Here is a 21106-nt window from a genome sequence, read left to right on the forward strand (position 1 = left end):
CAAGCCAGTTTTAAAATTTCTTTCTTGAGTTTTTCAATAGTTTTCTAATCTTTTATTATGCTTAGTTCACTTTTAATGCTTATGGGGAAAAAAAGCCTCTAACATTTTATAACTCCATCCTCCCCGACCCCCTTTGGATTTCAGGACATCCTGGGATACACACTGTTACTTAGCTAACAATACATTTTATAGGTTTCATGCTTAATTGTACGTTTTCAGTAGTAGTGCCAACAGGGACTAATTAATAAAGTCAAGTTGCTAGAGTTCATCACAGGACATTATCCCCTGGAGGTTGCATTGGAGTGAGGGGGCTATTTGCTTGAACGTGGCAGGTGTAAGCAGTAACTCAAGATGGCGCTAGAGGGCGCCAGAATTGGGAGAGGCGGAAGTGAGATTGCTAGCTGGTGCTGGAAAGACTTGAGATGTTCAGTCTATTCTGTTCTCTCCCTCCTCCCAACCACCACCTACTCTGCAATAACAAATTAAAATTTTATAATGAGTTTACCAGATTTACAGGTGAAGATACAAAACTCAGACACAGAGGTCAGCGTTTCAGAGCTGTTAATACCGGACGGATCTGAGATTCAGACCTCTGGCTTTTTATTTCTAAAGGTTCTATCCCTACACCAGTGCCAGGATTAGGGGATGCCAGGAGTTACTCATGTTCCTCAGTGACGTGCGTTCACTGCAGATGTTTCTTTAACACACAAAGTAATGCTTAGGATTTAAAAAATAGTTTTGTTTTTTTCTTCCAGACTGTATACTCTTTTTCTTCAGATGAGTAGGAAAGTAGAGACACTGCATTCAAAACCAGGGAAATTTTCATCATCACCCACTGCCTTCTCCTTCCAGTGCCCAGTGAATGGGTGTGAGTGCCTAGCTGGAAAGTCGAGGAACAGAGTAAGAATTTGGGTGGTATTCCTGGCACCATGAGCTGTCTTTCCTTCCCATAGTGTTGCAAGATAAAGCTCTTCCCTGTGCAAGATAACAGATTTGGCACAATTACATGAAATCTTTACATGAACGATTACATGAAATTCCGAATATATCGTGTCTGGAAATCAGCTGTTTTGCCATCCTGAATTTGCTTAACCACCTTAACCACCTTGTGTTTTTATTCAGCAAAGATGCTATTATTGCTGATCTTTTTCTCAGTGATTTGGGGCATTTTCTGGGCTACTGACATACTTTGATGCTTTAATTTAAAAATTCATGGTATTGCTTTAATGCTTTAGTAGAGAAACACAGCAGTGTTTAAAAAAGCAGATATTTAAATGATAAAATCATTTATCTCCTCCTCCACTTCGCCATTTCTACCCTTCTTGCAGCTTGAAGTTCCTGGTACTCCAACTTGTGTTTTCTGTGTTCTGCAAAGTCAGGTGCCCTGTTTCTGAAACAAAGAAATAAAAATTTCCTGAGGATAAAAGAAAGCTCTTCCTCTTTAAGTAGCAGACAGAGTATATAGTCCCCCCTCTCCCGCTTTGAATTTCCCTGTGTAATTACCGTATCTGTCTGCAGGAGAAAGGACTCCTTGTGGTTTGTTCTCCACTACCTTTCTTAGAGACATATCTGCAGAGCCGCGCAGCGCACGTGGCACTCATCTCAGGGCGAGAGCTCCCAGTTTTAGAGAATTAGGCGAGCGTAGGGCCACTTCTTTCCCCGAACGCCAGTCCCGCTTCCCCGAAAGCCAGCCCCGTATCAGCTGCGTGGGGCTGGGGCCCGGGGAGGTGGAGCCTGCCTGCTCCCAGCGGCTGCGAGTGCCCCCTCGTCGGAGAGCATCCCCGCCGCCGCTCTCGCTGCTCTTGTGCGGCTCCGAGGAGTGGAGGAGGCAGGGTGTGCTCGCGGACCGTGGGGTAAACTGCAGTTGCTCTTTGGGGAGCCCGGAGAGAACACCAGGCGGGGGAGAGAGCGCCAGTGCCATGGGCCAGCTCTGCTGCTTTCCTTTCTCAAGAGACGAGGAAAAAATCAGTAAGTGGGTTTTGCACTGTGCTGAATCCTAAGTGCTTGGCTATTTAGAGTGACTGTCTTCTTCTAGGGGTAGTGTTTTTTTTTTTTTCCTTATGGGAAACAGGAGAATAAGGAACTGTGATTTTTTATGTGTATTTCTTAAAAGGGTGGGTAGGTGTATAGTTAATAATTAACTGTCAGAGTACGGTCACTCAATGAATAGGGCTGTGTTGAAGATCTAGAATTTCATCTTCCTTCTGTTGGTATTTTACAGCTTATTTTTATAACACTATCTAGAGTCTTAGTTTTGAGTTTCTCTGCATGTCACTGTGTGCAATTTGGCAAATTATACAGGCCAGACTTCATTTGTATTCTCTGAAATTGAGATGTTTTCAGAGCAGTGCTCAATAATAACATATAGAGAAGTAAAGCTGGCTCGGAAATGACATGTGTTATACATTTGCAGATATTTTCATGTGTCCTCTGCTTTGTTCTCCGTGGAGGGAATTTGGGTGTAACTGTAAGATCCCTCCAGACGAGGGATGCCACTTTGACTTCTGCAAAAACCTTGCTGAATATTCTTAAACTAATGTCAGTCAGGTTCCACATCTGCTTATGGCCTAGAAAACAGAACTTAAAGTGATGACATTTGCACTGAAATGTTTTCCTCCCTGATTTAAATGTATTTACTTACATTTCAACTTTGTTAAAAACAGTACCCACATTGTAATTAACATCCCGAATAGATTTGCCTTACACTAGTTACCCCAAGTATTGAATTTTTACTTCTTTTTCAGTAAAAATGTTCACAGACGTGCTTATTAAAATTTGCAGCCACATTTCTCTTACATCAGTGCTTTATTGAAATTTAAATAGGTCAACAGAATCTCTCAATATCAGGTTCAGATACTCAAAAGATTCACATCTGGCTTTTATTTCCTGTTCCTCAGGAAACTAGCCAGAGACAGGTTTAAAAGTAATGAATACATATCTTATACCTATGCACTTGGGAAAATAAGCCAGGTTTTACCAGAACTCTCCTGGGAATGCTTTGGAATAAATGTTAGGAGACTTTGGAGTATTTGCTTATTAACAAGAAGCCACAGCTGTGCTCTAGATTTTACTGGTGAAAATGATACTCTATAGTATACAGTGGTCCTGAGCTGAAAAACTGACATGACTTTGTACAACAGAGTTGTTCATTTTCTAAGAATGAGCACTGATATTCATTTGGCACCATGAAACTTTTCAGATATTTGTCAGAATGATCCATTTGTATAACTGAGGCTTTTGGTTGATTGATTGATTCCTCGAGGTAGATCTGCATAGGAAAAACCTTGGTCTGGACAGATGTAGGGAGCCTTTCCCCACTTCCTAGTCCACTGCTCCAGGTTTTCCTAGAGTTCCTGCTTTCCTTGTGTTCTCTTTTCTCTTTTTCCCCTGAGTGTGAGCAGCCTTCTCTTTTCTAATCATAGAAGCCAGGCTTTACCTTGATGAGGAATTTGCTCTTTTCTTTCTCAACTGGGACCCTGGGAATGCAAAGTCTTTTGTTTTACATACAGCACCTCTCAGTATTGATCAACAGGAAGTACTTTGGGGGGCTTCCTTTCTCAACTTACAAACATTATATAAAGAAAATGAAGACAAGACACTGTGTCTGAAGCGAAGTTCAAGTCCCAAAGTGCAAATTATGGTTAGAATCAAAGCATTTGTGCCCCCTCTCCTCTCATTCATGCCTACTGGCCCCTGGATCATCCCCATTCTCTCCCCATTATTTCATCTGTCTTTGATTTTGACATTGCTTCACTCTTTTCTTCATGCTCTATTCACATACTCCATCAGCTGTTGTCTGGTGTTGTGTTTAATTTCTTTGCTACAGGGTGGCCTAAAGAGAAGTTTCTCTGCCAGGCACTGCTATGCTGATGGTCTACCAATACTTAAAAAGGGGACTTGCAAAAAAAGGCAGAGAAATTCTTAGCTAGCATGCTTCAAGAAACATGTAAATTAGCACTAACATAAATATTCAGTTCATAAGTTGTGTTGATTGCATGTAAAAGAACCCATATTAGATGTTTGGGAGGGCCTGATCTTGCTACTGGATTGTGCAGTAAGCTTCTGGGTCTTTCTCATTTTTGTGAGCCCACCTAGTAGCCTTGTGAGCCTGCTCTGAGCTAAGTGAGGACCTCCAAGGAGCAGAGCACAAGAGTGCTTATGCCCACACCCTTCTAATTCCATTGTAAAGGGTGATGGTCCCAGAATGTAGCTTCTGAGAGCAGCTCGAATGAGGAATTAAATGAGTTTTTGGTAAATGTTTACATTTGTGGTTGTCGTTCCCAAAACACAGGCGAGTTGGAAAGCCCGTCCTCTATAGCCCTGCAGAGATACAGAAGGGAGGGACCCAGCTGGCCAAGTGGTAAGAGTCAAATGGTCCCTTTCCCCTCCTGCTGCTGTTATATCCTGCCTTTGTCCTTGGTGGTGGTAGAGAGAAAGTATTCTCATCTCATTGATTTATTAGTGCTACTATTTTAATCAAGCAAACTGATTTTTAAAAAAAATCAACCTTTGCAAGGGCGATGTTTGTGTGAAAAGTTAACTGTATGCACAGCCAGTAATCTTGATAACGGGGTGAGTAGTCAAATCTAGTAGAACTCATCATGGTTTCTTTTTCAGTAAATGCAGCACAAAGCAGCTAGACCATTTTTGTTTAAAGCCCAGCAGTGGAACATTTTCTCAAACTGTATACTTTTTGGCCACAGTAGGTAGAATAGACCGACAATAAATGCATATTTCTTGGAAGATTAAGCACTTTCTCTTGCTACACAGGACCATACTTCCCATGAAATGTTTCTGCAGATGTTGTAGGATTCATCAGTGTTGTAAATAGTCTCTGATGAAGTTTTTGCTGAAATCTTTTATAGTACTTGTGTTCTTTGAATTTTACCTCATTGTCTCATAGTGAGCTTCCTGAAGGGCTTGTTCTTGAACAGGAATACAAGCTTATTGGCCCCTGCAGTTTGTCAGTCTCACTAAAAAACCTGAAAAGGAAGCTTTAATCACTATAAGAGATACCTCGATAGCTAATTCAGAAGGCATTTTACTTGCTCCTTTCCTGTTGCAAGTTTTCCCATTTTGAAGTACATTTGCTTTATGTAGAATGAAACAGGCGAATGTCCATCCTGTGGTGATTTGTCAAAGGGACATGTATTAGCGGAGGATAGAACAGCTGATGGTTGGGTGCACTGACAGCTCAGTGACGTTCTAGCCCTGACCTTCTAGGATGCTGAAAAGAAGAGCATTAGTATGTATTTTAGGGCTTCCAGGTGGCTCAGTGGTAAAGAATCTGCTGGAGTAGGAAATGGCAACCCACTCCAATATTCTTGCCTGGCAGAAGAGCCTGGCAGGCTACAGTGCATGGGGTTGCTTAGAGTTGGACATGATTGAGGAACTAAGCATGCGCATGCATACACACACACACACACACACACACACAGAATATGTATTTTAACAAGAAACATATCTTAATTTTATGTGTTTAAATAATACATAGATGTTTTACTTTTATATATGAAATATGTTTCAATACAGTCATTCTGTGTTCAGTTCAGTTCAGTTCAGTTGCTCAGTCGTGTCTGACTCTTTGCGACCCCATGGACTGCAGCATGCCAGGCTTCTCTGTCCATCACCAACTCCTGGAGCTTGCTGAAACTCAGCTTGATTGAGTCAGTGATACCATCCTTTCATTTCATCCTCTTTTGCCCCCTTCTTCTCCTGCCCTCACTCTTTCTCAGCATCAGGGTCTTTTCCATTGAGTCAGTTGTTCTCAAAAGAGGTGACCAAAATATTGGAGCTTCAGGTCAATATCAGTCCTTCCAGTGAGTATTGAGGACTGGTCTCCTTTAGGATGGACTGGTTGGATCTCCTTGCAGTCCCAGAGACTCTCAAGAGTCTTCTCTAACACCACAGTTCAAAAGCATCAATTCTTTGGCGCTCAGCTTTCTTTATGGTCCAACTCTCACATCCATACATGACTACTGGAAAAACCATAGCTTTGACTAGATGGACCTTTATTGGCAAAGTAATGCTGACAAATAGCTGAGTCTTTCTATGTGGGGTGAGTTAAACAGATCATTTGTACTATTTTATAAATATGAGTCAAATCTGAAGATAGTTTGTTTCTGATGATTTGGAATTTGATTATAGACCCAGTAAATACAATTCCTCTGTAATGAATGAGACCGTATGTACAACTGTAGTCACCTTAGATGTCAGCCTGGAAGACTCTGTTTTTGTTTCCATCATGGCCAGGAAGGGAAGAAAGGGACTCGGAATTTCAGGCCTTTAATTGTTGAGCAGCCTTACGGCATTAATCTGTGTAGCTGCCCTTCCTCTGAGGGACTCCTTCCCCTTCTCTGTGGTGTCTGTCCATCATGACATTAGGCTTCCCTGCCTTGGGACATGTGCACTCGTTCAAGGGACATGTGGTCCACATGGAGTTGACCAGAGTCTTTTGTAAGAGTTGATCAAGGATCTGTCTTCCTTTTGGGTTGTGAGTGAAAGGGATGTAAGCACAAGATTGCTAGCTGATAGGGAGTTAGGGGGAATCTTCCTGAGAGTGAAGCACAGAAGAAAGAGGCCAGAGAAGGAGAGAGAAAAAGAGACAGTCCTGATGATATTGTTTGAGTCTCTGAGTTCAGCTGTGACTAAGACCTGTATTTTGTGAAGCAATAAATCCTTCCCCTCTTTTTCTGTTTAACTTGCTTGGGTTAAATTGTTATCACCTGCAACCAAAAGTCTTCAGATATGTTCTGGAAGATACTCAGTGTGTCTAAGAGTACATCCATTCTGGAACAAATATTTCTAAACCTAGTGAAGAAACCAAAAGTCTTTGATTTCTTCTGAACTTTCATGTTCCATTTTAGTGGCAATTAAATTTATGGGAGCTGTTAGAAAGAGTAATTCAGTTCACTTCAACTGATAAATATTGTTGAGCACATCACATTTGGAAAGCTTTGAGCCAAGTGTTAGGAAGACACAATGATGATACATGGTCCTTATTGTTGGAGGATTCCTTTTTAAATTCACTTGATTCTTTAAAAAGAGATGTATTGGGTTCCAGTATTTATCATGCCTTGAAGGGAGAAAGTTGGGGATGAAAGATCATGATGCTTTCATTCTAACAAGCAAAGCCACACCCATTCATTTCAGGAAAGTTACCAGCCAAGTCCAGTGAAACTGAGTTAATTACCACCTAGATAGAAGTTACCTCAAGCTCTTATCACAGGCAGTGGTTATAGCTTGACTCAGGCAATCACAGTTTCTACAACAGACATTTTAGCAAATACAGTTTTCCTTAACAAACATTTATAATGTCAAAGGTACAAGTTAGCAGACCTTGGAATTACAAAGCCAACCTTTCTGGTGTATAGTAATGTTGTTTGCCCTTAGCAAATAGTCATAGGCAAAAACTGAACTATATGATGAAAATATAAAGAATAAGTATAGTTTTAATTATATAATGAAAATATAAAGAGTCAGTATAGTCTATGCCAACTAGATAAATAATATTAATTTTACAAAAGGCTGAGTCACAGATACTTGAAGCTTACAATTTTCTCTTTCTGCACACTGTCCCCCCAAACTTATGACTTTAGTCAAGGACATTTGTTAACCTCAAACATGTATACATGAAAATTAGAGTGCTGGGAGAAAGTGGTGTAAACACAGGATGCTTTGAGTACATGGAGAGAGGGTTTCATATTCCGAAGAAAGAGCTCACCCAGTTGGTAAGAATCTGATGGCTTGTGGCTCAGACGGTAAAGCATCTGCCTACAATGCGGGAGACCCAGGTTTGATCCCTGGGTCGGGAAGTTCCCCTGGAGAAGGAAATGGCAACCCACTCCAGTATTCTTGCCTGGAAAATCCCATGGACGGAGGAGTCCAGTAGGCTATAGTCCATGAGGTCACAAAGAATCGGACACGACTGAGCGACTTCACTTCTACTTCTGCAGCAGCCTGTGTCCCCCTACCCCGACTTTGTGGTAAGATAGTTGGTGTTGGCATTTGCCATGTGAATTACACCAAGTTTCAATTTGATATCTTACATCTGACTGTTAGAGCAAAAATAAAATTCACACTTTCTAAGCATTTAAAATATTCAGCTAAATTTAGCTGTGAAGCTTAGCTTTTGAAGAGTTTTGATTGATGTTTATGATAAGTAATAAACTGGCAAGTAGATGATCTGTTAATCTAAAACTTTCTATCTAGATCTGTAGCAGTCAGACCTTATTTAGAATTCTGACAATCAGGATTGTGTCCTGAGGAGGCCAGGATGGCGAGGAGGCTGGAAACCACATTGTAAGAGGAAGGCTTACAGACTCCAGCTGCTTAGCTAGGATGGTCAATTAATTGTCTTATAATATTTGGAGGATTCTTTAATGTGGAAGGGAAAGAAGATATTCTCTATGGCTCCAGGGTGGTAGAATTAAGACAGTGAGTGTTCATTTTAACTCATTTTCTTCTGGTGATTTTAGGAGCCAAATGGTAAAGCTACATTAAACCCAGTAGTATGCTAATTATATTTGCACAGCTCTTGTTTTAAATAATGAAAATACTGAAGTGAAGCCCTAAAGCAGAAAGAATTATAATCAGATTTTACCTTAATAATTTTTAATACGTTGCCTAAAAGAAAATAATTTAAGGCAGAGTTTTCAGACTATTTTTAGCCATCAAACTTTTTCTTTAAAGTGAAGTGAAGTGAAGTTGCTCAGTCGTGTCTGACTCTTTGCGACCCCACAGACTGTGGCTTCCCAGGCTCCTCCGTCCATGGTATTTTCCAGGCAAGAGTACTGGAGTGGATTGCCATTTCCTTCTCTAGAGGATCTTCCCGACCCAGGGATTGAACCCAGGTCTCCCACATTGTAGGCAGATGCTTTACCATCTGAGCCACCAGGGAAGTCTTTCTTTAAATGGAAAACCAAAATTTTTATGAAAAAAAAAAAAAAAAGCCTCTTTATTAATTCATATTTTGTAATGACTATTAATGCCTATTTTAAATTAGTACCTTTAGGATCAACAAACTTGCTTTAAAATAGACAACTTTGTGTTCTTGTCTAGGTACACTGTCATCTTACCTAAGCACCACATAAAATACTGAATATTGAACTCCATAGTAATAGTGAGTGAAGAAGTGAAGTGAAGTGAAAGTCAGTCATGTCAGGCTCTTTGCGATCCCATGGACTATACAGTCCATGGAATTCTCTAGGTCAGAATGCTGGAGTGGGTAGCTGTTCCCTTCTCCAGGAAATGTTCCCAACCCAGGGATCAAACCTAGGTCTCCCGCCTTGCAGGCAGATTCTTTACCAGCTGAGGTACAAGGGAAGCCCAGTAATAGTGGGTATTTGGTATCAATAAGTCCTGGAGATAACAAGCCAAGGCATACTGTGTGTTGTATGATTGTCTTTATGAATGAAATTTTTATGAAAGCATTTTGGCCAGATTTACATCAATTTTAAATTAATTTTCTATAATATGAGTATAGTGAATTTAAGATAAAAATTCATTGTGATGCTGTTGTATACCCACTACTGTATAACATACACTATACTTCAATACAAAATTAGATATGCAGATTTTTAGGTTTTATAAAGAAAACCTAAAAAGATATATAAAACTATGAAATTTGAATAATAAATTTAAAAACATATCAAACAAATTGTTTTATGAGGAAACAAGTTCATGAAATACACAGTTTTAATTTTTTAAAAAATCAGACGAGGAAACAAGTTCATGAAATATGCAGTTTTAATTTTTTAAAAAATCAGACTCCTAGCTGCTTTTAACTTTGTGCCTCTTGTCTTTGTCATTCATGACTTCCGTTCAGTTCAGTCGCTCGGTCGTGATCGACTCTTTGTGGCCCGATGAACCGCAGCACGCCAGGCCTCCCTGTCCATCACCAACTCCCAGAGTCCACCCAAACCCATGTCCATTGAGTTGGTGATGCCATCCAACCATCTCATCCTCTGTCGTCCCCTTCTCCTCCTGCCCTCAATCTTTCCAGCATCAGGGTCTTTTCCAGTGAGTCAGCTCTTTGCATCAGGTAGCCAAAGTATTGGAGTTTCAGCTTCAACATTATTCCTCCCAATGAACACCCAGGACGGATATCCTTTAGGATAGACTGGTTGGACCTCAACAAGGGACTCTCAAGAGTCTTATCCAACACCACAGTTCAAAAGCATCAGTTCTTCAGTGCTCAGCTTTCTTTGTAGTCCAACTCTCACATCCATACATGACCACTAGAAAAACCATAGCCTTGACTAGATGGACTTTTGTTGACAAAGTGATGTCTCTGCTTTTTAATATGCTGTCTAGGTTGGTCATAACTTTCCTTCCCAAGAGTAAGTCTCTTTTAATTTCATGGCGGCAGTCACCACCTGTAGTGATTTTGGAGCTCAGAAAAATAAAGTCATCCACTGTTTCCCCATCTATTTGCCATGAAGTGATGGGACCGGATGCCATGATCTTCATTTTCTGAATGTTGAGCTTTAAGCCAACTTTTTCATGACTTAGGCCTCTGTAAATACTACATTGTTTGTGTCAGGTAGGATCCAGTCAAGAAAATAGGAATTATACCAATTATTTTAACAGAGTATTTAACCCAGGGAATTAGTTAAACATGTTTTGAAGGAACTTTTTAAAAAAATCAGATTTGGTTACAGTAATTCAGACTAATTGTTAATAAGATATTTCTAAGGAAGACCCTCACCCAGATCAATTTAACCTAAAAATAGCAAGTTATTTGAGACTAACTTACAGTTTATGGAAATGCTTTAAAAATAATATGTTCTGTTGAAGTTTGTTAAGTATGTATTCTGTGGTCTTTACCGTGATTTTTTTGGTGTATATTTCTTTTCCCTGAAGTTTTATTGAGATAAAATTGACATAATTTTGGCATATTTCTTTTAACCAGGATTTGAAATTAAAAAAAAATTTATTGGAGCACGGTTGATATACAATGCTGTGTTAATTTCAGGTGTACAGCAAAGTATATCAGTTATGCATATACATATGCCCACTCTTTTTTAAGGTTCTTTTCGTTTACAGGCAAATACAGAGTATTGAGTAGAGTTCCCTGTGCTATATAGTAGATTCTTGTTAGTTATCTGTTTTATATGTAGTGTTATGAATATGTCAGTCTCAATCTCCCAATTTATCCTGCCCCTGGTAACCATACATTTGTTTTCTATATCTGTGATTCTCCTTCTGTTTTTTTTTTTTAAAGGCTTTTCTCACATAGACTTATTTGAAATTAATGTTCACAGTCAGTACAGATATAGGGACAGGTTAGTGAATTAGGTGAGAGTTAAACCTTCAGGCAGGTGGGCATGAGTGTTTGGGAATGATCAGCTGTGCTCTCATGACTTTGGGGATTAAGGAGAACCAAAGGCTCAGATGCCAGGAGACAAGGCAGTCAGTAAACTGTTCGAAAATCTGAGGAATTCTTTCAGGGATCTGGGAACCAGTCAGTCAGAGCAGAGATAGAGAAGGGCAGCAAAGAAAGTCAAGGCAGTGAGAGGCTAAATGCTGGGAAGTCACATGCTGCTGTGCTAAGTTGCTTGGTTGTGTCTGACTCTTTGCTCCCCGAGAGATTGTAGCCCGCCAGGCTCCTCTGTCCATGGGGATTCTCCAGGCAAGAATAGTGGAATGGGTTGCAGCGCCCTCCTCCAGGGGATCTTCTCAACCCAGGGATTGAACCCAGTTCTCCTGCATTGCAGGTGGATTTTTTACTGGCTGTGCCACCAGGGAAACCCAAGAATAATGGAGTGGGTATCCTATCCCTTTTCTAGGGATCTTCCTGACCAAGGAATCAAACCAGGGTCTCCTGCATTCCAGGTAGATTCTTTACTGGCTGAGCCACCAGGGAAACCCAAGAATAATGGAGTGGGTAGCCTATCCCTTTTCCAGGGATCTTCCTGACCCAGGAATAGAACCGGGGTCTCCTGCACTCCAGGTGGATTCTTTACCAGCTGAGCTACCCAGGATGTCGCATATCTGAAGGTACTTTATGCCATAAAACATAGATTGCAGCATCTCTGATACGTACAATGCCCTCTAGGGTCATGTAGCTTACAACCTGTATCTTCCCTGAGATTTCATATATGGGAATTAGAGGAGAAAAACTTATTCTGCTGGAATGCTGAAAAATGCTCCCCAGAGCTGACAGAAGTCCTATCCCCACTGAGTAAAGCCTGAGAAGGTAAGGACACAGAGGTTGTCTGAAGCCACCGCCCCCACCAGCAAGCGAAGCCTGAGGGCGTGAGAATGCAGAAGCTGCAAGAAGAGATGGAGAGACAGAAGGCTGACAGTGTCTCTAAGTCAGTCTCAAGGTCAGCTCTCCACCTTCCTTGTTTGCGTATGTGACCCAATAAATTTTCCCTTTTAATGAAAAAAGGGTAAATTTGCCTTCATGAATGGGATACATGGCGGTGGCGGTGGCTTCAGGCAACCTCTGTGTCCTCACCTTCTCAGGCTTTCCTCAGTGGGGATAGGACTTCTGTCAGCTCTGGGGAGCATTTTTCAGCATTCCAGTAGAATAAGTTCTTCTATTTTTCATATATAAAATCTAAGGGAAGATACAGGTAGTAAGCTACACGACCCTAGAGGGCATTGAACATATCAGAGACATTGTAATTTATGTATTATGGCATAAGGTACCTTTGTATACTAAAAACAAAGTATCTTAAGAACAGTTTTTGAAAGCTAAAAGTGAAGTATGTTGAGGAAGATACTTAAAAAAAATGTATGCATGTATCATGTGCTCCAGAGGTAGCCCTGGTAGACCAGCAATCCCTCTGGAGCCATGGAGAATGTGAGATGGGCAGTTAGTTGAAGGGGCGAAGTAAACGGGATGGATGCTCTTCCCAGAAAGGCTGGAGGAATAGGTGAGGAAGGGGTTGGGGGAGTGGATATGGCCTGAGCCCTGTGGGAGCAGGCAGCAGTGGAGCAGTCACGCTGATCCTTAAAGGAACCCTGATTTGCTCTTTCTCCTCTCGACAAGAGGAACTACCGTGTTTCTGCTTTCACTGAATCTCAGGAAGCTCAAGTCCGTTTCATGGCTCTCATGATCTGCCTTTCTGTGGTCTGTGTTTCCTTCTATTCTTTACTTGCTACTGTGATTTATGTGTTTTCTTCATCCTGATTTTTATTTTTTACTTATAGTGTACCTTTTACTGTAATCTTTTTTTTTTTGCCTTTAATTATCTCAAGTCTTTTGAGTATTAGACAATGAATGGATGGAAAGAAGCACTGTGACCGAAAGTACCTGGTTGCTACCAGGAAGATGAGAATAAAGCCGAGGCTGCAGCGGATTGTGACATTTACCACGTGTGCATAACACATGTTCTGATGTTGATACGTTCCTGGGAAGTTGTCTATATACACTAAACTTGATGTGATTATTTTTATCCATTGTGATTTTAAAGTACAGAAAAATCGCTACTTTGAATGCTTCCCTTTTAATTTGGTGCATGTAGAAACATAAGTAGTTGCTGGAAACACAAAAGCACCACTCTTAGAATTGAAAGAGGGCAGTCTTTCCCTTCTCCAGGGCATCTTCCCAACCCAGAAATTGAAGCCAGGTCTACCACCTTGCAGGCAGATTCTTTACCAGCTGAGCCACAAGGGAAGTCCAGGAATACTGGAGTGGGTAGTCTATCCCTTCTCCATTCATCTTCCCAACCCAGGAATTGAACCAGGGTCTCCTGCACTGCAGGTGGATTCTTTACCAAACTGAGCTATCAGGGAAGCCCTAATAGCTTAACAGAAACTTAAAACCATCTGTATCTTCTGTTTCAGTTATTGTCCGTTTATATGTCTGCTTGAAGGCTTTTTATCAGACTCATGAGCAGTAGCCCTTCTCTTTACCTAAGGAGGAACATTATTTAGTTGCAAAAGAATATGAATGTAAGCTATATAGAACAATGCATACCTTACTTATTTGCAGTCATTCCAATTGTATAAAGTGAATAGGTTGCTCATATCATATTTGTTTATAGGGCCCTAAGCAGGGTGCTCATAAACAAATAGCCTTATAGCCTGATAAACTGAAAGAGGGTTGCAGTATTTATTTCATTTAAATCAAAACTATAATTGTAGCTAATTTTATTGAATACTGTAAGGGGAGCACTGTGCTAAGGGGAGCATTGTGCTAAGTGCTTTGTGTTGTTATCTCATTTAATTTTCACAGCCCTTTATTCTCATACAGCACTACTGTTATTCCTGGTTTATAAATACAGAAAATGACCCTTAGAGGGGTTAAGCAAGTTTCACAGGGATACAGAGCTAGTGAATGGGGAAGTGAGAATTCCAGTCCAGGTATTCTGACCCTATAACTAAAAAGGAAGCATTCTAAGTATTTTCTGGCTGGAAGTCTCACTTTTAGAGCTAAAAATATCATAGAACACATCATAGGAATAATTTTAGTTGCCAGACAGGGGGACTTCCCTGGTGGCTCAGACAGTAAAGAATTTGCAACATGAGAGACCCGGGTTTGATCCCTGGGTTGAGAAGATCCCCGGAGAAGGGAATGGTTACCCATTCCACTATTCTTGCCTGGAGAATCCCATGCACAGAGGAGCCTGGTGGTCTACAGTCCATAGGGTCACAAAGAGTAGGACATGACTGAGTGACTAACACTTTCACTTTCAGAGATTAAGAAGCATGGAGGTATAATGGCAGAAGTGTGGTTTGAGTCACAGTCTTGTCATTCTTGAGTTGTGTAGGCTTGGGCAAGTCTCATGGTTTTTCTGATCCTTTGTGTTCAGGGTGGGGGTAAAATAGCAATAACAATAGTAAGCTTTAGATTTAAATGTGTGAGGAAAAAAGCCAGGCACATAACAGGCAATTAATGTTAGGTTTTTATTATTAAAAGGATTCATAAATACAGTTATTACAACCAGAGTTATATGCTGTATGTCATGGAAACATAAGTATGCAGAGTCTCAGGACTCATTATACAGGACTTTACTAGGTCTTAGAAGAAGCTGGTGATGCAGGAACTTGGCTCTTCAGCCTCTAAACTCCTGGGAGGAGACTCTAAGCAGTGGTGGTGGGGGCAGCTCTGGTTTCATCCTCAGAGAGGAATGGTGATGTCTTGGAGATCATCTCTGATCTTCTTCTAAGCATCTTTTCAGTGCCCGGTTTCCCCAGGAACATCAAGCTTGCCTTTGTGGGAGCTGGAGAGGGAGTCCAGTGTGGTAGTGACTGTCTTTTGTCCACCCCTGTACCACGTGTATCTTTCTACCCAGTTCCTGAAATTCCTTTGACTAGGAGCAGTTCTTCCCCATTTAGACACCAAGAGCTTGAGAGGCGAACCTCCACCGTTGGAAGAAATGAATTTACCGTTATAGACTGCCAGTGATTACTCAACAAGTTCACCTGCTCATTTAACTTCCTATAGTATCAATTTACACAGTCAGAGAACTTGATGAGTAGTAGATATCACTAAAGAGAACTTTTAAAAAATCATTTGATTTTTGTCTTTTTGGAAGCCTCTAGTAAATTCATAGTCTTAGGTCACTGAGAAAAGAAAAGTGTATCCTTGATTACCTTTAGGATATACTTTTATATTTACTTTTCTCAACCATTATTTCTGAAGCTGAAGCAATCAATTTATGAGTTCACTGAGCTTCATTTTTTAAAATATAACAAGACCATGTGTACTGAACAGTTGGCCGCACAGGCGAGGGCTGTGGGGCTCAGATGAGCGGGGTGGTTAGAATTGTAATGGTGGGGTTGGGGAGCAGTGACCATGCCTTTGGCGCCCCACACCTCTCTGTAGGCCCACTCTGTCCCCCTCAGAGCCTCTCTGAAGGTGTGTGGGGACAGCGGAGCAGAATGACTTGCCCCGTTTTACAGTGGGGGAATAGCTCTTTTTGCTCAGGACTCAGTGTTTGAATGTGTGCTCTGTTCCTTTGTTTTTATTGTATGCCCAGAAGAATGCCCAAGGATGACCGTAAATTGTCAGTTTTCTCTTGATTTTGTTTTAACGGTCAACCATCTCATCTTTACATTTTGTTTAGCTTGGAAATGCTCTGTTTGACCCAGCAGCATTGCTGGAATAATAGCCATTAGACTCAGTCCACAGTTTTTCTCAGAGCTTACAAGCCGAATATATCATCCTGTGCATCTGGATTTCCTCGGTCAGACTTTGAAAATTAGGTTTAGGGAGCCATGAAAGAAAGATAACAGAAGCAGTTTACGCTACCTTCTGTGTTGGCTAGTTGAATCATTAGATGGAAGATTTTTTAGCGTGAAACACACTCTACATGATCATACCAAAAGCATTTGCTTTAAGATTACGCAGTTAGCTGAGTTAAACAGAGCTAGGTTTTGAATCCTTTTAAAGGATTGAGTTGATTTCTTTCAACTTGTGTATGATATTTTAAGTATTTATGGTGCTCTTAAGACTTCCCAGGTGGCGTTAGTGGTGAAGAACCCACCTGCCAATGCAGGAGACAGTGCGGGGTTCATTAGATCCCTGGGTCAGGAAGATCCCTGGGAGGAGGAAATGGCAACCCACTCCAGTATTCTTGCTTGGAGAATCCCATGGACAGAGGAGTCTGGCAGGCTACAGTCCATAGGGTCGTAAAGAGTCAGACATGAGCTGAAGCAACTTAGAACGCATGGTGCTCCTGATCATATTGTAGTTAAGCTTAGGTTTTGTCCCTCTCACTAAGCTTAACAACTGGTTATTTGCATCAAGCCTAAAACAGAATGAAGCAAAATCACCGGTTAGTGGCATAGCTGATGTTTTCCTATAAAATAATAGAAATGTTCTGAGACCCAAGCTTACATTTTGAAGCATTAGCGGGGTTGTAAAAATCTGATTTTCTTTACCATTATACCTCATGGGTTAAAATAAGCAATTCCTTGAAGACCAGCCATAGTAATTTCTGTGTATGTCAGAAATGAGAAGTATAATTTGATCATAGTAGATGCTCTAGAAACAAGAGATGAGCAGATTCCACAGCATGCCCTGCAGGAGCCTCCATGGTCCCTCCCGCACATATTTTCAGCCTCATGCTTCTTCATCTCTGTCTCCTCCTCTGTCACCACCTACAAGACAGCGTTCTGAAGTTTCCCTTATTTATTAACACATAACTTCTACCTCTACTCAGTTGCAGGTTTCCTGAAGACAGGGTCCATGCCGGATTCATTTCCGTATTCATCGTAACACTGCTTATCACAGATAGAGGGTACTCAATGACTGTGTGGCTGGAAGGATGAAAGGAATCAAAGAGGAGAGCAAGGGGGAAAGAAGGAAGGAAGATGGAAGGAAGGGATTACCCTGCATTCATCAACATCCGTTGTTGTTGTTTCGTTGCTAAGCTGTGTCCGACTCCTTTGCAGTTCTGTGGACTGTAGCCCGTCAGGCTCCTCTGTCCATGGAATTTTCCAGGCAAGAATACTGGAGTGGGTTGCCATTTCTTTTTGCAGGGGATCTTGCCAACCAAGGGATTGAACCCATGTCTTCTGAATTGGCAGGCAGATTCTTTACTGCTGAGCCACCAGTAAAGCCCCCAAATCCATTATTTAGTCTAAAAGTTAAAAAAAATTTAAAAATTTCAATCTGCTAGCAAAACCTTCTGAAACTTTGCTTTCCAGTCAACCAGTTGTTAAATGATACAGTATTTCTCACACATATACCTTCATTTGTCCAGGATGAGGCTGCATCAGGGAGTTTTGGAGAATCTGCTGGGGGCTGGGTGTCGTGTATCAACTCATCTTTCTGATTTCAAGTGGGAGCTATGGGTTGCCATCACTTCTACATGGTTTTGGTAGGCATTTTATCTAACTCATGTATCTCCATGTTCTTGCTTGTAATAATGGAAGAACAGCACTTGTTTTACCTCATGAGATTTCTTTGAGGACCAAATAAAAGAATGTTCCAGAAAGCACTTTGGAAAGAGTGAACTGTTACCTAAACAGATGGAAGGATATATTCCTGCTATTGCTGTTGGTGACCTGGTACCTTGGGGTTTTTCCCAGCCTGTGGAAGCTCTTGATCTGGGTGTGTCCTTATTGCTTATAAAAGAGGTGAAGTAATATCTACAGTTATGATTTATTTCACCAATTAGATTGATGGCAACATTTATGCTGCTGATTACATTGGTGAATATTACCTTCAAAACAGGAAAGTGACCTTTATTTCTGCTTGAATCTGCCACTACCATGGAAGATCAGTCTAGGAAAGAAAAGTATAGTTTATCATGGGCAGATGTATTGGTCAGACACATGAAAATTAATTCTAGTTAGTCATACCTTTAAATTTTATGTGGTGTAGTTGCTCAGTCGTGTCCAACTCTTTGCGACCCCACGGACTGTAGCCCACCAGACTCCTCTGTACATGGAATTCTCCAGGCAAGAATACTTGAGTGGGTTGCCATTCCCTTCTCCAGGGGATCTGCCCAACCTAGGGTTCAAACCTGTATCTCTTGCATTGCAGGCAGATTCCTTACCCTCTGAGCCTCCAGGGAAGCCCTCAATAAAAGAATGAATAACATAAATGTAATAATTTTAAGATTCAAAGCAGTGCTCATTTTCTAGCCTTCTTGTCTCTCTGCCAGATAAGAGCATGATTATTTGAAAATTTATGCTCTGTACTTGTCTGAAACATGTTCATTTCTTCTTTGCCGTGAGAATCACTTTCCAATGATAGCCAAAGAAGTTGAGACTTCTTTGCGCCGGGACTTGGTTTTGGAAGGTCTACTTCTTTATCACTGCTCAAACTGCACTCCACAATCTTCTTTGTACAAATGACATAGAGTGGTGCTGAGCAGACCATCAGGGGGTACAGGGAACTCTTTATATTTCCACCTGAGCAAATACAGGAATCAAAATTCAGGAGGAAACAACCACAGTTTCTATTTAATAGAGAGCAATTTATGATACGGAACAGCAGATAGACACCTACAGACAACACAAGGCAAAACAAGTGAGCGAAACAAACCACCGAGAGCAGAGTGCCCCTTGGAAATAAATTTCAACAACAGAGTGATGATAATCACCTGTCAATCAAGTACCGGGTAGCAATTTAGTTTGCAGGCTTTGAACATATTGGTGCAAATGATACGTGTCTGATACACTGAAGAGGAGAATGAGAATGATTTGGGTTTATTCATGCTCAGAAACTACCCCAGTTTCTTTCTCTGGAAATTGTTTTCAAATTTTGATATTGAGCACGAGAGAAAAAAACATGATTCAGAAAGAGAGCACCTGAGACTCTGAAGCCTGCCGCTGGGAGAGAGCACGGATATCATAGTTGAGATGTGACTCTTAGAGAGAAGAGCTGAGGGAGTCATGCTTATTACTCAATTCATGCTGAATGCAAAGAGTGTCAGGGCGCCAGTCCATTCAGCGAGCTCACATGTTGAATAAACCCCTCAATAGTCCCTCATCGTGGGGAGGAAATTATTCTCATTAGTATTTTATTAATTGAGGTAGAATTTGCATACAGAAAAATTCACTTTTGTGTGTATATAGTTCTATGAGTTTTAATCAACACATAGGGTCATATAACCACCACCACAGTCAACAGTGGGAAGAGTTGCATTACCCTTTATATGTTCTTGGGCACCTTTGTAACTCCTGTCCTCATCCCTAGTCCCTGGAAACCACTGGTCTGTTTCAGTACTCATGGTTTTCCCTTTCTCAGAATGTCATAAAAATGAGATCAGGCCATCTGCAGCCTTTCGACTCTGGCCTCTTACACTTAGCATTAATGCAGCTTAGCTTCATCTGTGCTGGGGCATGTATCAGTATCCATTCCTTTGTTTTGCTGAGTACTAGTCCATCGGGTGGATACACCACAGCTTATTGATCCATTCACCAGTTGAAGGTATTTCAGTTGTTTCTAGTTTGGGGCATTTGTGAATAAAGCTACTATAAACATTCATGTGTAGATTTTCATGTGAGCATAAGCTTTCACATCACTTGTTTTCAATTCTAGCGAGGAATGAGATTGTAGGGTTGCATGGTAAGAGTATGGCCAGCTTTCATAAGATAAACTTTTATGTGAAATTTCCAAAGTTTTTACAAGCTGACTATGCCATTTTTGCATTCCCACTAGCAGCAGGAGTTCCACTTGCTTAAAATCCTTACCAACACTTGATATTGTTTATCTTTTAAATTGTAATTTTAGTGGATGAGTGGTAGTATCTCATTGCGACTTTAATTTGCAAAGAGTTGACTCATTGGAAAAGACTCTAATGCTGGGAGGGATTGGGGGCAGGAGGTGAAGGGGATGACAGAGGATGAGATGGCTGGATGGCCTCACTGACTCGATGGACGTGAGTCTGAGTGAACTCTGGGAGTTGGTGATGGACAGGGAGGCCTGGCGTGCTGTGATTCATGAGGTCGCAAAGAGTCGGACACGACTGAGCGACTGAACTGAACTGAACTGAATAATGTTGAGTATCTTTTCATGTGCTTAAATTCGCCATCTGTACATCACTTGGAAAGTAACATTTAAATTCTTTTGGGTCATTTTTTAATTTTATTTTGTCTTACTAAGTTGTTGGAATTATTTTTGCATTCTGAATGCACTTTCTTTATATATATATTATGCATATATATTTTGCAAATACTTTCTCCCAGGCTGTGGTTTGCTTTTTTTGCCTTAACAGTGTCTTAAGAAAAGCAAAAGTTTTACATTTTGATGATGTCCAATTTATCCTTTCTAGGGAATACATTGTAGTTTTCATCACCTGGTTAAAAATCTTTGCCTAATCCGAGGTCACTGAGAAGTTCTATATTTTCTTCTAGACACTTAATAGTTTTAGCTGTTACAGTAAGTCTGCTATCCATTTTGAGTTCATTTTTATCTATAGTGTGAGATAAGGTTTGAGGTTCTCTTTTTATATAGACCATCATTCTAAACACCATTTCTTAAAAAGATTATTCTGTGTTGAACTGTCTTGGTGCCTTTGTTGAAAATCAGTTGGCCACATGTCTGTAAATCTATTTCTGGATTGTGTTCTGTTTCATTGATCGATATTGTTGTCTTTAGGCCAAAACCACATTGTCTCTATTTCTGTAGCTTTATATGAATCTTAAAATCAGGTAGTATAAGTTTTCCAACTTTGTTCTTTTTTACAAAATTGTT

At 40.7% G+C, this 21106-nt stretch overlaps 1 protein-coding gene across 4 annotated transcripts in view; it reads left to right on the forward strand.

Annotated features, from left to right (window-relative positions):
- Positions 1-21106, forward strand: part of AKAP7 (A-kinase anchoring protein 7) — a 125528-nt gene that overhangs the window by 88940 nt on the left and 15482 nt on the right. Inside the window, exons 1-2 of one of the 4 annotated variants that reach the window (XM_018053221.1) lie at positions 1782-1968; positions 4292-4360. The exons of 2 other annotated variants lie outside the window; for them this stretch is intronic. In XM_018053221.1, coding sequence (XP_017908710.1) covers positions 1920-1968; positions 4292-4360 — 118 coding nt within the window. In that variant the 5' untranslated portion in view covers positions 1782-1919. Of the gene's footprint in view, positions 1-1781; positions 1969-4291; positions 4361-21106 lie in introns of those variants that run through there. One more of the 4 variants, XM_018053220.1, reaches the window with a different exon arrangement.

The sequence above is a fragment of the Capra hircus genome, chromosome 9 (assembly GCF_001704415.2).
Source record: "Capra hircus breed San Clemente chromosome 9, ASM170441v1, whole genome shotgun sequence".
NCBI classification, from domain to species: domain Eukaryota; kingdom Metazoa; phylum Chordata; class Mammalia; order Artiodactyla; family Bovidae; genus Capra; species Capra hircus.